Source organism: Ranitomeya variabilis, chromosome 2, assembly GCF_051348905.1.
Source record: "Ranitomeya variabilis isolate aRanVar5 chromosome 2, aRanVar5.hap1, whole genome shotgun sequence".
Classification (NCBI taxonomy): Eukaryota; Metazoa; Chordata; class Amphibia; order Anura; family Dendrobatidae; genus Ranitomeya; species Ranitomeya variabilis.
The window spans coordinates 245,711,936-245,729,120 of NC_135233.1; the positions used below are offsets into that span (position 1 = coordinate 245,711,936).

The 17,185-nt window shown below is 49.7% G+C and overlaps 2 protein-coding genes across 2 annotated transcripts; one reads left to right on the forward strand and one right to left on the reverse strand.

The window, feature by feature from the left end:
• The first annotated feature begins 665 nt into the window (after nt 1-665).
• On the forward strand, nt 666-11,144 carry CFAP157 (cilia and flagella associated protein 157). The gene is made up of 9 exons (XM_077284401.1): nt 666-905; nt 2,274-2,545; nt 6,943-7,096; nt 7,367-7,634; nt 8,455-8,585; nt 8,908-9,058; nt 9,257-9,432; nt 10,409-10,580; nt 11,009-11,144. The coding sequence occupies exons 1-9, from the start codon at nt 757-759 to the stop codon at nt 11,105-11,107; spliced, it is 1,572 nt and encodes a 523-aa protein (XP_077140516.1). The 5' UTR covers nt 666-756; the 3' UTR covers nt 11,108-11,144.
• Nucleotides 11,145-11,326: 182 nt separating this feature from the next.
• Nucleotides 11,327-14,474, reverse strand: PTRH1 (peptidyl-tRNA hydrolase 1 homolog). Its single transcript, XM_077284402.1, has 5 exons — nt 14,302-14,474; nt 13,925-14,144; nt 12,944-13,043; nt 12,464-12,509; nt 11,327-12,377 (listed from the first exon to the last, which is right to left on the reverse strand). The coding sequence occupies exons 1-5, from the start codon at nt 14,395-14,397 to the stop codon at nt 12,174-12,176; spliced, it is 666 nt and encodes a 221-aa protein (XP_077140517.1). The 5' UTR covers nt 14,398-14,474; the 3' UTR covers nt 11,327-12,173.
• Between the last annotated feature and the right edge of the window lie 2,711 nt (nt 14,475-17,185).

A 17,185-nucleotide genomic window follows, 5' to 3' on the forward strand; every position in this document is an offset into this window, starting at 1 on the left:
ACCACTGAGCAGATATAACGGGTGACAGACGGGGGGACGTCACCACTGAGCAGATATAACGGGTGACAGATGGGGGGATGTCACCACTGAGCAGATATAACGGGTGACAGATGGGGGGACGTCACCACTGAGCAGATATAACGGGTGACAGGCGGGGGGACGTCACCACTGAACAGATATAACGGGTGACAGATGGGGGGACGTCACCACTGAACAGATATAACGGGTGACAGATGGGGGGATGTCACCACTGAGCAGATATAACGGGTGACAGATGGGGGGACGTCACCACTGAGCAGATATAACGGGTGACAGGCGGGGGGACGTCACCACTGAACAGATATAACGGGTGACAGATGGGGGGACGTCACCACTGAGCAGATATAACGGGTGACAGATATAACGGGTGACATGCGGGGGGACGTCACCACTGAGCAGATATAACGGGTGACAGATGGGGGGACGTCACCACTGAGCAGATATAACGGGTGACAGATGGGGGGACGTCACCACTGAGCAGATATAACGGGCGACAGATGGGTGACGTCACCACTGAGCAGATATAACGGGCGACAGAGGGAGCAGCGTGCCTCCGCTGCCAGCCTGGCGATGTCATGCCTGAAACCCCGCCCAGCTGCTTAGACACGCCCACTCGCGTGGGTCAGAGTAGACGTAGTTTTGCAGCGCTCACCCGGAGGGCGGGGCTTAGTTGCTTGGTAACGGAACGCTACACTCGGTGACATCGGTAGAAGCAAGATGCCGCCCAAGAAGAAAAAGGGAAAGGAAAGCGCCGCCGGTAAGAAGAAGACGACTCTGCCGGAGACGAGCAAACCGGAGCCGGTGTCTGAGGGGAGCAAGGAGTACTACCAGCTGCAGATCCAGGACCTGGAGGGCCGAGTGGACCGGTAACTGTGACTTCTTGTAGTACTACAAGTCCCAGCACTGCAGACTGTTGGTGCAACTAGTCAAGAGGTTCTGCATCAGCAGTGACCCGATACAGTCTGTCCGTACCTAGGACACTTTACAAAGAAAGTTATTGCATTCCTGCCAGCGCTTCTCCTCCTCCCAAATAACCTTATTTGCAAATGACAAAAGCATTAACCCCTTCCTTCCCTGGTGTCCCCTCCCCTTCTTCCCAGAGCCATAACTATTTTATTTTCCCGTCCCCATAGCCGTCTAGGACGCGATTATTGCAGGACCCCACTTACTTCACCGCAGGGTGTACGGGGACAAGAGAACGATCCCTCCACCATCCCCCATTGGTTTTCTGTTTGGTTCTTTTTCGCCATTTATTGTATTGTAATAATGACCCGGTAACATGATTCTCCAGGACGGGGGCGATTCCGCCTTACCAAACTTGTAGAGGGGTTGTTTCTATATTTTAGTGGTTAAAAAAAAATTCTAAACTTAGAAAATAACAAAAAAAACACCTTTTTTTTGCAAAGACGGTCGTTCTTGATACCATTTTGTAGAACATATGACGGACTAATCACTTTTTATTGGATCGTTTGGGGGGGGGGATCACCGCTCCTGCCACCTAAGAAAAGCCAAAGTTCTGAGATTTTTTTTTCTTTTTGTATATTTTTATAGAGGCAAACCTTATGGACGCGACGACACATTTTATTTTTTATAATGAAGGAAATTGGGGTAATCCTATCTTTGTATTTATTTTATACCTCTGCCATACTGCAGTATATAGCACCAATCAGAGTCAAGATTTCACAGGAGACCAAGGCGGCACCCGGCGACTGCAGCGAGGGCTAGGGGGCAGACGGGGGCCCGGATTAGCACCACTTAAATTCAGACATTAACAATTAAGTAGTTAAAAATCAGCTTTTGGAGCGCGCTCTGGTTGCTGCTGAGAGGCGGGTGCTGGCTGTAGAAGACAGCTGGCTTCTGCCGTGTACGGAATTCCTGAGCCCACTGCATACATGTATGGAAAGAGTTAAAGGGGCACTCAAGCCAAAAATATTTACCACCTATCCACTAGATTGGTGATGCTGGATCGGTGGGGCCCCCCAAGTTTCTAGAATGGGGACCCCCATCCTCCGAAGCCACATGACTGTGATTGGAAACTATGGGGCTGAGAATAGCAGCCGAGGACTTACCTCTATAGTCTCCGGGCCGCACCCAGTGGGGTCCCAGTGGTCAGATCCCCTCCCGTCTCTCATATTTCAGGAGCCCAGTGGCTCGCTGACATTATTTCTTGGCCACACGTCTATATCGCTGCGGTGAGCACACGTTGCTTACTTTCTACATGCTTCCCCCTTTAGATATCAAAAGAAATGGGATGAAATTTGCGCCAAGGAGACCTTCTACCAGGCGCAGTTTGAGCAGCTGACGAGCGATAAGAAGGAGATTGTGTCATTTCTGAAACGCATGCTGAACCAGCGCGTGGATGAAGTCGCCGACCTCAACGACCAGTTGTCCGGTCTGCAGCAGGCCAAGGAAGCCGAGAAGGCCGCCTACGAGACGCAGCTGGGGCAGATGAGGCACGAGTTCCAGGAGACGAAGGACAAGCTCATGTCAGAGAACATGCTGCTAGGTAACAAAAAATCATTGTACTAGACGGCTCTGCTTTGTAGTCCAGGGAGACGCTGCATTGTCATAAAAAGCAGTCTATTGACCGCGCGTCCAGGAAGCTAATGAGCTCTGTGGAGGCAAGGAGTCAAGATGGCTGCATCCTATTCCTAATTCTGGCAGATTGACATTTTAAATAAAGGGAACACCAATGCGGTGAAGATGGTGCATGCTGAGCATGCGCTAGAGGCTGGGTGCAGACCGCGCATGCGCCAGATGATGGGGGCAGACCGCGCATGTGCTACAAGATGGGCGCAGACCACACATGCGCTAGTAGATGGGGCAGACCGCGCATGCGCTACAAGATGTGTGCAGACCGCACATGCACTAGTATATGGGGCAGACCGCGCATGCGCTACAAGATGTGTGCAGACCGCACATGCACTAGTTGATGGGGCAGACCGCGCATGCGCTACAAGATGTGTGCAGAGCGCGCATGTGCTAGTAGATGGGCGCAGGCCATGCATGCACTAGATTGGGAGGGTGTATCGTGCATTTGCTAGAAGCTGGGTGCACAATACAAATGTGCTAGCAGCTTTATTGTGTAACCACGGGATTTCGCCAGGGTTTGCATCGATGGTCCGGTCTTCAAGAACATCAGATGAAGCAGAGTTGGGTAGAACTTGGATTACTTTTTTTTTTTTTCTTTTACATATACATTGTATTTGGGCTACACAGGACACCTTTGGACAAAATCAGGAGCAGACTAGTCACTTAGTGGTGGTGGTTTGGGGGGGGGGGCGGTGGTGTCAAAAACATTCACAGCCTCCAATTGACAGACTACCCCCAAGCTGCTCATTCATCAAGACCCAGCCTCACCAGCATGATTCTTGTTTTATGAGGGTTTTTTCTTGAGAAGTCAAGACTGCAGAAGGATATTTCATGGCTCTGATAAATGTCTTTAAGAGGGACCACACAGAATGAGGGTTTATGGGGCTAGTCATACTGTGACCCACAGATTGGCACAGGGTGGGGGTGATTTTAGGACTCAATTACATCTCTATTTCAGCTTTGATTTTAAAAGGATTGTATCATGAAGACGACCACAGCCCATGTGCTAAGGTGGGATCCTCTCCTGGGACCTTCCTTGAGGCGCCATGAAGGACTTAAAGGGGACCTGTCAAGTAAAATAATGCCATTTACCTGCAGATATGGGGTGAATCTGCAAGTTACTACCGTTCTGACACTGTGCGTCGCCAGCACCAGGATGAAATGAACTTTATTTTCCCTGGCAGTGTTCAGCTTTCAGTCATAGGGGTGGCGGTGACACGGCTTCATTCACGACTGTGTATAGAGAGCGGCGGCAGTAACTGCGCCCCCAACACTGACTGACAGCCGGCTCTATTGCTGATCCTGCTGTCAGTCAGTGCGGGGGTCATGGTTACAGCTGCTGCTCTCTATACACACAGCAGTGACTGAAGCCGTGCCACCGCCACCCCTATGACTGAAAGTTGAACGCTGCCGAGGGGAATAAGGCTACTTTCAGACATAGCGCATTTTTGAGCGCTATTTTGCGGGCGCTTTTCAAAAATGCGCAATGTCATTTTCGTCTGCCGGCAAAGTGAATGAGAAATTCACTTTGCCGTTCAGACACACCGCAAAAAAACGCGGCGCTTTTGTCTGCAAACACGCCGGCGTAAAAAGAATTGACATGTCAATTCTTTACGCAGCGGCGTGTCTGCGTATCCCCCTAGGGCCCCATATTACCGTGCACACACAGCGCCTTTGTCCTGGGTGTCGGCGTCTTTGTACGGAGGGGTTGACACCCAGGACCGGACGTGACGTCGGACAGGAAGAGGGAAGCCCCCGCCCCCCAGTGAAGCAGCATGGAGTGTGTGTGTGTGTGTGTGTGTGTGTGTGTGTGTGTGTGTGTAGCGACGCTGCAGCGATAGCGACAACGATGCCGATCGCTGCAGCGTCGCTGTTTGATCGCTGGAGAGCTGTCACACAGACCGCTCTCCAGCGACCAAGGATGCCGAGGCCCCCGGGTAACCAGGGTAAACATCGGGTTGCTAAGCGCAGGGCCGCGCTTAGTAACCCGATGTTTACCCTGGTTACCAGCGTAAAAGTAAAAAAAACAAACAGTACATGCTCACCTGCGCGTCCCCCAGCGTCTGCTTCCTGACACTGACTGAGCTCCGGCCCTAACAGCACAGCGGTGACGTCACCGCTCTGCTTTCACTTTCACTTTAGGGCCGGCGCTCAGTCACTTTGATACGTGGCACTTTGATACGTGGCACTGAAATATGTGGCACTGAAATATGTGGCACGTGGCACTTTGATACGTGGCACGTGTCACTTAAATACGTGGCACGTGGCACTTTGATACGTGGCACTTTGATACGTGGCACGTGTCACTTAAATACGTGGCACGTGGCACTTTGATACGTGGCACTTTGATACGTGGCACTTTGATACGTGGCACGTGTCACTTAAATACGTGGCACGTGGCACTTTGATACGTGGCACGTGGCACTTTGATACGTGGCACGTGGCACTTTGATACGTGGCACTTTGATACGTGGCACGTGGCACTTTGATACGTGGCACGTGGCACTTTGATACGTGGCACGTGGCACTTTGATACGTGGCACGTGGCACTTTGATACGTGGCACTTTGATACGTGGCACGTGTCACTTAAATACGTGGCACGTGGCACTTTGATACGTGGCACTTTGATACGTGGCACGTGTCACTTAAATACGTGGCACGTGGCACTTTGATACGTGGCACGTGGCACTTTGATACGTGGCACGTGTCACTTAAATACGTGGCACGTGGCACTTTGATACGTGGCACTTTGATACGTGGCACGTGTCACTTAAATACGTGGCACGTGGCACTTTGATACGTGGCACTTTGATACGTGGCACTTTGATACGTGGCACGTGTCACTTAAATACGTGGCACGTGGCACTTTGATACGTGGCACTTTGATACGTGGCACGTGTCACTTAAATACGTGGCATGTGGCACTTTGATACGTGGCACGTGGCACTTTGATACGTGGCACTGAAATATGTGGCACGTGGCACTTTGATACGTGGCACGTGGCACTTTGATACGTGGCACGTGGCACTTTGATACGTGGCACTGAAATACGTGGCACTGAAATACGTGATACGTGGCACTTAAATACGTGGCATGTGGCACTTAAATACGTGGCACGTGGCACTTAAATACGTGGCACTGAAATACGTGGCACTTAAATACGTGGCACTTAAATACGTGGCACTTAGGCTATGTTCACATTTGCGTTGTGCGCCGCATGCGTCCTTTTTTTGATTGATTTTGGACGCAGCAAAAATGCAACTTGCTGCGTCCTCTGCGGCCGGATGCGTGCGCTGCAGTGACGCATGCGGCCGGCGCAAAACGCAAGTGCGACGCATGTCCATGCGCCCCCATGTTAAATATAGGGGCGCATGACGCATGCGGCGCCCGACGCTGCGGCGCAGACCGCAAATGTGAACGTAGACTTAAATAGCTGGATAGAGCTGGATCCGCGGGCTGTGATCTGGCCTACGCTCAGCACTCTGCGGAGCGCTGTCATTCAAAACACGTCCACTCATTTTGGTGTTTAGTCCCAAAATGGAGGATGGAAGAAGAAAAGGGTTGGACAAGGAAATGACATCATTTCTTTTTTTTTCCCCCACTGCAGTTAAAGCTTTATTTGTGTCAAACACAGACAATCTGCAGAGAAAACTGCATAAAAAACCGCACTAAAAACCGCATCAAAAACGCACCAAAAACGCACCTGCGTTTTCTGCCAAGAGCTGCGGTTTTTGTCCTGAAAAAAAAGGATTGAAATCAGGATCGTGTGAACATATCCTTACCGTACAGGGTTACGAGGGGGGGCGTCTGACTGACGCCTGCCCTAGTAACCTGGGGTTAGTGACAGTGGGGTTAGTAAACCCCAGCTGATGTCTGTTCCGCTTGCTGAGGCGTCTTTGGCTCAAGGCCATTGCAGCTGGCAGAATCGACATGATGTTAACTCCAGTGTGTATTGTATTCTGAGTCATAAAGACAGGAAATGACCTCAATTACTTTTTTTTTTTCCCCTTTTTTTTTTTTTTTCAAACAAACTTTATTTTCAGTACACAATGCTGAAAAAAACGCAGCTGCAAAAAACGCAGCAAAAAACGCTGTGTGTGAAAGCAGCTGCGTTTTTTGCCTGCGTAAAAAAACGCAGGTAAAGCAGCAGCAAAATACGCGCGCGTAAAAATACGCAGCAAATATGCTGTGTGTGAAAGTAGCCTAAAGCTCATTTCCTCCCGGTCGCGGGGGTCTGCTGACTAATAGCGTTATTTTCCATGATTTTCTGGGCATGTCCTCAATGACCAATTGTTTTGCTTTGTTGCCAGCGGGCAAGTTGGCCTCCTTGGAAGAGTTCAGGGTGCAGAAAGAAAACCTGATGGCCAAGTTTGCGGCATTGGAGGAGAAGTTAAGAAACCAGGAGGAAGAACACAAGGAAACGATGTACAAGCTGGAGAAGAAGGTCGTGCTGGACAAGGACAGGTCAGTGCTCTGCCATGAGGGACAGCAGCGGAGCACAAGTACTTGCAGGACCGTGATCCAGTGGCCACGTCAGTAGACTATGGCTGCCATACCAGAGCCCTGCCACCCCCCCCGTACCTGCCGGCATTTTCAGCTCTTATTCTGATTAATAGGCAAAGTCAGAACCTACCTGCCATCTAGTGTGTTATTACCTGAATATGGACAATCCCTTTAAGACTCTGGACATTAGTCGCACTGGTAGTCAGTACTTTAACGTCTTCTCTTCCTCAGGTTGAAGAAGGAAATGGTGCAGAAGGTTAACACCGTGGCAGCCGAATTCCGCCGAGTATCCAACGATCAGATGGCCGAAACCACAAAGCGCGCAATCCGTGAGAACGTGGCAGTCAGCTCCCAGCTGGCCAAAATGTCCGAGAAGAGTTTAGTGCTGATCCAAGAGAACGACCTGCTGAAAGAACACGAGGCCGAGCTGAGGAAACAGGTGGAGATGCTGGAGGAGAACGAGAAAGAGCTGGCGAAGAACAACGTCAGCAACCAAAAGGTGAGGTGCCCACGCGGGATGGAACGGGTCAGCGATCAGGTCACGGACTGTCATGGTGGACTCTAGTAATGAGGGGAACCTGGGGCTCATGCCTTGGCATATGAGCATGTGCGCTTACTTGCTATTAAAGGGGGTTTCAAATCTTAAAGGGGTTATCGCCTTTCAGAAAATAAAAGGTCACCGGGGTAGTTCGTTATTTCCGTGGGTCCAGAGCGGAGTCTCAGCCACTGCTCCCTATATCTGGTATTGGCTGCGGTGCTGCCATCATATACAGTGCCGCAGCCAATCAGTGAGCTCAGTGGCTCTACCCATAGATGGACTGGCCCCCCAGAGCTCACCGGATTGGCTGCTGTGCGGTTGAACGTGCATCACCGCTGCAGCCAATAACAGACACCAGTAGCAGCGGTAAAGACTCAGCACCAGACCTGGGTGAGGGCGAGTACAATACAGGTTTGTTTTGTTTTATAACAAACTGCATTCAGGGACCAATATTTTTCTGAAAGGGATAACCCCATTTAAAAATTCAGCAAAATGCTCACTTTGATTGACCACTGGGGCCCATTCTAAAAATGGCTGCGGGCTGATACAGGGCTGACGTAGCATATCGGTCCCTGAGCAGCAGCACCAGGCCACCTGACCAGGAGTGTGACTAATAATGTCCTTGTGATGGAGCCACTTAAAGGGGCTGTCAATCAGCGTTCACTGCTGTGGCAGGAGGTGAAGAGTGCTGATGGAAATGTCTGCAATGACTTGCTGGGACACACAGGGAGCAATGGTGGGCAACCCCTTTAAGAGCTTTTCTGTTCTATCCATGTGGCAGGTGATCCGTATGTTGACCGAGCAGTGTCAGCAGCAGCAGGAAATGCTGGACGAGGCTCTGCACAAGGAGCAGGAGCTGAACCATCTGCACACGGAGCATCAGTCTCTGCTGGAGGAGGCGCAGGCACTTAGGTGAGCACCATGATCGTGTAAAGAGAGGAGAGCTTTATATTTCTTGATCAAAAAGTTTTTGACCATTTTGTGCATGCAGCTCACATGTCAACCTATGTGTCTCCATGGTTACAGACTACAAATAAACCCTATGTGTAGACTGATCGTGAGGTCAAGTGCTGCTACCGGTCACACACAAGGCAGGGAATCAACATGGAGCCATGTCATCCCTACTTGTAGCCACAGGCCATAGGCCACTAGTCACACCGACCTCAGGGAGGCATCCTAGACCAAGTAGTAACTCTACATGACAAATGGTGACAGCGTCTGCTTCTCCCCATAGGCAGAGGATGACGTCCCTGGAGGAAGAGGTGCAAAGACTTATGGAAGGGAGGAACACAGCAAGCAGGCAGGCAGACGACGAGGTGAAGAAGAGGCAAGCAGTGGAGAAAGTCCTAAGTCAGGCAGCGTCTTCTCTGAAGGACATGCTCGTGGTATGACACCACCACACATTATGCCTGAAATATCAGTATATGGACATGTGCACACAGTGCGATAGTGGCGACCCATCAGATGTTATGGAGGGCGCACACCCAGGCTCAGCCAGCGCTCGCTCCGACCATATAATACACAGCATGAAGCCCCGCAGAGGCCCATCGCTAGCCATTCACAGCGTTCACGTGTCCTTACAGGAGAAGTCTGCAGACGAGGAAGGTGAAAGACACGATGAATCCCTGGAAAGACGGAGCAATGTGCTGCACAGTCTCCTGCTGCTGCTGAACAGTGCGGCCGCTCTGGGGCTGGGGCCGGGGCTACAGGACTTCCAGAGAATAGACCCGGACTATTATACGGCACCCAGGGGCAACAGGTACCGTATAACTACAGTGCTAAGATTGCAATGCCTCATGTCCCCTGTGGAGGCGCTGCAGGGAAATCCAACAATTGCTTTCTGGTTACAGGTAATCACTGGTTTCCTACCAGAGAAACACCCTGTGATCAGATAATCATTAGTGGATGGAGGTTATTCCCAGAATAGACGCTATCTCCTTTCACAGATTTCTGACGGGACCCCCAGTGATCTTGTAGAGGGGGTTCCAGATCCATCAGAACAGGCCCATCTTAAATGCAGTGAAGGTGCTCATGCTCCATTCATTGTCTATGGAACTACCAGAGAAAGCTGAGTGCAGCGGCCCCCTATTTCTGGCAGTTCCTTAGACAATGAATGGAGCAGAGGTGAAGCAGGTGCTCTTTGTGCCTCTGTAGAGCCCCATTCTCAGGATCTTTGGGGGTCTTAGCGATCAGCAAGTTATCCCTTATCGATTGGCAATAAGAAGTTATTTCCCAAATAGAAAGTGAACAAAAAAAAAAAAAAAAGGATTGTCCAAAGCAGGCAACCTATTTCCCTTCATGACAGGCAGGATATACCATCAACAGGGGTCTGACCTCGGGGGGCTCTAATCAATCTCACAAAGGGAAACAATAAGGTGCAGGTTAAAGCAAAGTGGTCCGTCAGGACTTTGTCCCACATAGCGCTGGTCATTAACTGGAACAGAGCTCCGTTTTCTTAAAGGGATTCTTACAATACCAGCCACCAAGCCGGGCCCAGAGTGGTCCTGAGGAAGGGGCCCATGTCACGCTACGAGTGCATTCACTGAACTTATTTCTTTCTTACCTTCTGTTCGGTAAATATTCTCACCAGAACCTACAGCCTCGTATATGCCTATGAGGCTGAAGACCCTCGGGGGTGTGGGGGATTGCGGCTATGACATGGACGGTAAATATGAAGGCTGTGTGAATACGGCCCGTGTTAAGAATCCTGACATTTTGTGTGATTTCCCCTACAGGCAGACAGTCTCCCCCATCTTAAAGGGCCCTGGGGTAATCCCGCATTACTGCATTGGAGATCTGGGACTGGTGCCAAGACAAGACGTCTCCAATGCCATACTCGGCAAGATCGGGATGCTGTCCAGAACCACAAGGCTTGGGCCAATTCAAGCCAACCCTGCCCTAGCAAAGGTAAACCTCCACCAGTGAGTCCAGAAAGTATGTGCCCCTGTACGTCAAGGATACATAAAGGGGTTGTCCACCTCTGGATGCATGAAATTGGGGCTAAAAATCATTTTTGTAGTTGGGCTTCATTAACAGTATTGCAGAATTTCTCTACTGTAGACTCTGTGTTGCACTGTATTGTTATTGCAGAATGAGTTAACTGAGAATCCATCAGTGAGCTCATAGTAAATGACAGGTGAGTTTGTATCTCTTTATCTGTCTTTTTTGAGCTCCTCTCATCAAAGTTGACTGTGAAGCGAAAGCCTGTAAAAGCCAAGCGGTGCAGCGCTCTCAATAAAACCCAACTACAAAGATTGCTTTTGCAACTACGGAAATAAAAAGCTAATCGTCCCCAAAGATGGACAAGCCCTTTAATATACTCTGTTTACTTGCAGGACCTTACAGGAAGCCAAGACAGCAAACTGCCGAAACAGAACCCATTACCAGGAATCTCCTCCACCCCGGCCGGCAATGCTCTTCTAATAGCAAAGTGACAGTAAACTGCGTCTGCACACATAAGACACATAAGATGGACCGATTATAATAAAGGCGGACGGTTGAGGCCGATCACGTACTTCAGTCACTGCCCGCAGGAGCCGCTAGGGGTCGTGTGATCAGCGTGCGAAAGTCACTGCTCCCTTCCCACCTTAGGAGGCGCATGTAATATTGAGCTCTATTCTCAATGTATCTGGTGTGAAAAAGGCGAATATAATGCGACTATAAACTCTTCATGTTTATTCTTCCCATTCATAAAACCGAGTAAATCTGTAATATTGTGTTATGCCTGGTACAGGGCGGACGAGTGTGTCCTGCTCTGCCCTCTCAGGCCCTGCACCCGGCATAAGTGTTCCTTTATCCCACTCCCAGTTCATTAAAATCTTTAGGGTAGGATATCACTATTGGATTTTAAGGGGGGAAGGGGGGGGGTGGTCCCTGACAATCGGCTGTTTGACGGGCAAGGACCATGTCCCCCATTCAATGCCACTGGCTTTTTTTTTTAGGGTATTGTTTACTACAGCTTTATTCCATGAAAGTGAATGGTCCTGGTCTGCAATACCAATAATAAACGTATAAGGGAGTGTGACAGGTGACTAGAAGGGGTGTAAGACCCCACCATTATGACGCTGATGAATTAATAGGTCAACAACTTTTTTTTTGTAGAACAGGAAATCCCCTGTATTACATGAGGCATGGGAGTCATTTTGAGGTTCAAGAAATTAAAGGGGCTGTCCACGACTTTGATACTGAAGACCTATCCTATATCAGATCAGTGAGGGCCTGACGCCCATTACCAAGAACTGCAACGCGGCTCTTATCGAGTTGAATAGGAGCTGATGTGCAGTACCCATTATAGCCACTGTACTGTGTGTGGCGCTGTACTGTTCCAGCTCCTTACACTGTGTGTATACCCCACTGCAAGAGCTGATAACAGCTGATCGTGGGGGTCCAGGTATTCCTGTGATTACACCAGATGAGTTGTCGCGCCCTCCGCAGGTGGTTCTGAGCCACGGTCACCTTCTTTTCAGTTGAACGTTTATGAACTGAATATTCTAGCTACCTTCATATTCTGTTTTGCACCGGCCTAGTTATTGGCGTCGTGGTCTGAGTCCTTTTTTGGATATGTCCAAGTAACAAGTCCAGACCTTTCTCCAAAACCAAGGTCAGTGTCTCCTGCTCATGGTTTGTAAAGCGTCCCAGTACATAGGGGGTCACCGAAGACTTGTCAGCCGGGCGTCCGATGCCAATCAAGAGTCTGATCATCGTCTGCCAAGGGAGAAAGAGAAAAACACAGTCTTCATTACAGAATCCTGTTAAATGAAAGGTGGGCAAATGCCGGCCGCAGGACTTACGTCTGACTTCAGGTGGTCAATGCAGGAACGGACACCATTGTGGCCCCTAGAAAATACAGGAGGCAGCCGAGGTCAGAATACACATCAGAGGACTGTGTGTATAGCTTATATGATGCCAGCAATCGCCCACCAGAACAGGGGTCAGACACTTAAAATAAGCATTAAACAGTTATTGTTTGCGGTTAAAGCTCCAAGATTTATAGATTTCAATGATTTCATTCAGTAGTTATTGAGGAAGCCTGAGAGCCCTGCTCCTCCCACTCTGTGAGCTGTCAATCACGGTCTGGGTGCGTTGAGCAAGCAGGACTCACAGGCTCTCTCTATAAATCCTAAAAATAAAAATCTTAATCAAATCACAGAAAAAGATATCATCTCAAGCTCAGCTTGTCGTCTATGCAATGCTGCCGTGAATAGGGGGCAGGACGAGTCCCCAAAAGTTGGCCAAGTGGTCTGCATTTCACTCATTAACGGACCAGATACCTTGCGCTCCCCCCGTGCTTCAGAGTCACCTTCCCCAGAGACTTGTCCAACTCATCATGCAACAGATAGATATTCTCAGGGGTCAGGCGGAACTTTCCAGCTGGGGAAAAAAAGATCCATATTAGATTATCCATCAGTAATTATCCCAAATAATAATAATAATAATAATAATAATAATAATAATAATAAACTTTGCAACCAAAAAATGTCAATACGTATTGAGACCCTAGACCAGAAATCGTGGAAATTGTAGATGGTAAACGGGAAGCTGCAGAACATCAACACTGTCTATAACCACGCAGGCCGATAACAGGAACCCCGTAACCAGGCCTGCAAGACCCTCTGGCAGAACCAACAGTGATGGATTACAGACAAAAAAAACCACAGCATGCAGTGTTCCCCCATTACAAACCTAACATGCAACAAGACCCCAATATCAAAGGCAGCTGGTACAAGTGTCCATAACAGTAACTGCCACCAAAGGAAGGAGGCCTAGGGGACTCATGTACATCCTAGATCTATGCCCAAAAGGTGTCTCCTGGATCTGTTATGGGGGGCACCAGATGCCAGCTCGATCTAATATGGGGGGCACCAGATGCCACCTTGATCTACTATGGGGGGCACCAGATGCCACCTCGATCTACTATGGGGGGGACGCCAGATGACGCTCGATCTACTATGGGGGGGGGGGACGCCAGATGCCAGCTCGATCTACTATGGGGGGGCACAATATGCCACCTCGATCTACTATTGGGGGGGCACCAGATGACGCTCGATCTGCCATGGGGGGCACCAGATGACACTCGATCTGCCATGGGGGGGGGCACCAGATGACGCTCGATCTGCCATGGGGGGCACCAGATGACACTCGATCTGCCATGGGGGGGGGGGCACCAGATGACGCTCGATCTGCCATGGGGGTGCTGTTGATTCTCATGTAAGTGACAAGTACCCCTTACATGCAGCAATTATTAACCTCACCGGCATTGGCCACACTTGTCCCATTAACATTCATAAACTGCCGTGGCTTTATCAGGACTAGATGGGCGCCATCAAACTGGGCAGTGACGACATCGGCTCCCGTCCGTCTGTCTGTCGTCCACTGATCGGCGACATTGAGCCTCCGCGCCAGCTGGTTAATGGCGGTCATGCCCACACTGTGCCTGGTGCCAGACATGCCATGATTGCCCAGTCCGACCACCTACACATAGGACAGAATAAAACATGTTACACTGATACAGAGACACTTAGGGGACATGTGCTCCCCGGTCACACATCACACTGGGGACAGCTCTTCCTATACAGACGAGTATAGCCACAGTACGTCAATACACCACTGTGAATAATAACATGCTCACCATAAAGAGCCGCCCCCTGGTGGGACCTGCACTGGCTCCATGACCCATGCACCGACCCAAGCGGAGACAGCACACTGCTCTCACCGACTGCAACATGGTCCTCTACCAACATGGTGGAAAACAGCTGACAACTTCCGGGTCATGTGACTGGCAGTCACTGATGAGGCTTCATCATGTGATCCCTGCGTGAGGTACTATAGAGAGAAGTGTATTGTGCAGAGAGAACATCGTAGTGTTGTGTATCAGAAGGGAGAGCGAACCCTGCTGGTGGAAAATGGAATTACACCTACAACGCCTAATGTGACACAGATCAGGCAAATACAAATAGATCTAAGCTAGAGACAGACATTAGATAGTATGGGATGGGGATTGCAATACAGTGGGAGGAACTGCAGCAACTCAGCCACGAAATGGACCCCACAATGTTACAGAGCCCCCCCACCAGTGCTGAGGAGCAGAGGGCAGAAAAGTAACCAACCTTCTGCTGACTCCATAACTGCAGAGTCCGGACCTCCTCTGGTATTAACAAGAGCACAAACACTGCGCCCCTGCCAGGGCCTTCATGGCCAAACAGCTACAGGCAGCCTTACATCACCAAGCACAATGCTGAGTGTCGGATGGAGTGGTGTAAAGCCGCCACCACTGGACTCTGGAGGAGACGTGCTCTGTGGAGTGACGGATCGCACTTCTCTACAGTCCTGCTCATCATTATTGGCACCCAAGAAGTTTAAGTACACGAGGGGAATATCTCCTGAAATAAAAATGAATCAAGTGAAACAGTTTTTGTACACAGCACTCGTGTTAAATACAAAAGAGCAAATGATAAACAATAAGGTAAGCAAAAAATAATGTTGCTGTGACGCTGGTATTAGCCCCCTCTGTTACACAAAATTAGTAGGGAAACACATTTTGACTCGCTTGTGGTAAATCATGGTCGGCCTTATTCCTTTGGCACAATGGTTAAGACAGGAGCTGTCTGAGGACTTCTGAAAAGCTATTATTAGCAAACACAAGACTTCCAAAAGGTATAAGGCCATCTCCAAAGACCTTGGTATCCCAGTTTCAACAGTGTGCAATGTTATTAAGAAGTTTGCCAGCCATGGAACCATTAAGAACCTCCCTGGGTGTGGAGGAAAGAGGAAAATTGACAAGAGATGTATTGGAAGGTTGCTGCGAATGGTGGAAAAAACACCACGTCAAACATCCAAAGACCTGAAGGCCAACCTGGAACAGTCTAGAGTCATGAATTCAACAAGTACCATAGGCCACACACTAAACCAAGCAGAGCTTTATGGGGAAGAAACCATTGCTGAAGAAAAGAAAGAAAAGTCCTTCGGGGCAAATGTTCTGTGGACAGATGAAACAAAAATAAATCTTTCTGGCAATGCAAAGCAATAGTTTGTTTACAGACGGTGCAATGAAGCTTATAAGCGAAAGAACACCCTACCAACAGTTAAGCATGGTGGAGGATCCATATTGCTCTGGGGTTGCTTTGCGGCGTCTGCTACTGGAGGCCTTGATCATATCACAAGAATCATGAAATCAGAGAATTAATCAAGAGATCTTAGAGCGAAATGTCCTACCCAGTGTAAGAAAACTTTGAGTTGAAGATCATGGATCCTCCAGCAAGACACTGACCTAAAGCACACATCCAAAAGTACATAAGAATGGTTGAAAAAGAAAAAAAAATGGACAGTTTTAAAATGGCCAGCAATGAGTACTGACCTCAATCCTATTGAAAATCTTTGGGGTGAGCTGAAATCTGCCATTTGGGAAAAAAAACCCTGCAAACATTCAAGAGCTTGAACAAACTGCCAAGGAAGAGTGGGAGAAAATACCAGCTGAGAAGTGCAAGAAGCTTAAGATGGCTACAAGAAACATTTGGAGGCTGTCATCAGTGCCAAAGGGGGTGCAACCAAGTATTACCGTATATACTCGAGTATAAGCCGAGATTTTCAGCCCAAATTTTTGGGCTGAAAGTGCCCCTCTCGGCTTATACTCGAGTCATGATCGGTGGTGGGGTCGGCGGGTGAGGACTGTCATATACTCACCTAGTTCCGGCGTTCCTGTCGCTCCCCCTGCCTGTCCCACGGTCTCCGGGTGCCGCAGCCTCTTCCCCTGTTCAGCGGTCACATGGGACCGCTCATTAGAGAAATGAATAGGCTGCTCCACCTCCCATAGGGGCGGAGCCGCCTATTCATTTCTCTAATGAAGCGGTGCCGGTGACCGCTGATAGAGGAAGAGGCTGCGGCACCGAAGACCAGCTGTCTGGGGGAAGGAGCGGGACGCCGGGAGCAGGTAAGTATCGCATATTTACCTTCCCTCGTTCCACACGCCGGGCGTCGCGCCATCTTCCCGGCGTCTCTCTCTCCGCACTGACTGTGCAGGTCAGAGGGCGCGATGACGCATATAGTGTGCGCGCCGCCCTCTGCCTGATCAGTCAGTGCGGAGAGACGCCGGGACGGGACGTGAGGAGCTGCAAGCAAGAGAGGTGAGTATGTGTTTTATTAATTTATTGCAGCAGCAGCAATGGCACAGCTTTATGTGGAGCATCTATGGGGCAACGGTGCAGAGCACTATATGGCACAGCTATGGGGCAACGGTGCAGAGCACTATATGGCACAGCTATGGGGCAACGGTGCAGAGCACTATATGGCACAGCTATGGGGCAACGGTGCAGAGCCCTATATGGCACAGCTATGGGGCAACGGTGCAGAGCACTATATGGCACAGCTATGGGGCAACGGTGCAGAGCATATATGGCACAGCTATGGGGCAAGGTTGCAGAGCACTATATGGCACAGCTATGGGGCAACGGTGCAGAGCACTATATGGCACAGCTATGGGGCAACGGTGCAGAGCACTATATGGCACAGCTATGGGG

What these genes read in the sequence shown, in the direction of transcription:
- CFAP157 (XM_077284401.1), top strand. Translation starts at nt 757, where the DNA reads ATGCCGCCCAAGAAGAAAAAGGGAAAGGAAAGCGCCGCCGGTAAGAAG. An exon ending in GTCAGAGAACATGCTGCTAG is followed by an intron (nt 2,546 to 6,942) that starts GTAACAAAAAAT and finishes CTTTGTTGCCAG; the next exon opens with CGGGCAAGTTGGCCTCCTTG. An exon ending in CCAACCCTGCCCTAGCAAAG is followed by an intron (nt 10,581 to 11,008) that starts GTAAACCTCCAC and finishes GTTTACTTGCAG; the next exon opens with GACCTTACAGGAAGCCAAGA.
- PTRH1 (XM_077284402.1), bottom strand. Translation starts at nt 14,397, where the DNA reads ATGTTGCAGTCGGTGAGAGCAGTGTGCTGTCTCCGCTTGGGTCGGTGC. An exon ending in GACAAGTGTGGCCAATGCCG is followed by an intron (nt 13,044 to 13,924) that starts GTGAGGTTAATA and finishes TTTTTTCCCCAG; the next exon opens with CTGGAAAGTTCCGCCTGACC. An exon ending in TTGACCACCTGAAGTCAGAC is followed by an intron (nt 12,378 to 12,463) that starts GTAAGTCCTGCG and finishes CTCCCTTGGCAG; the next exon opens with ACGATGATCAGACTCTTGAT.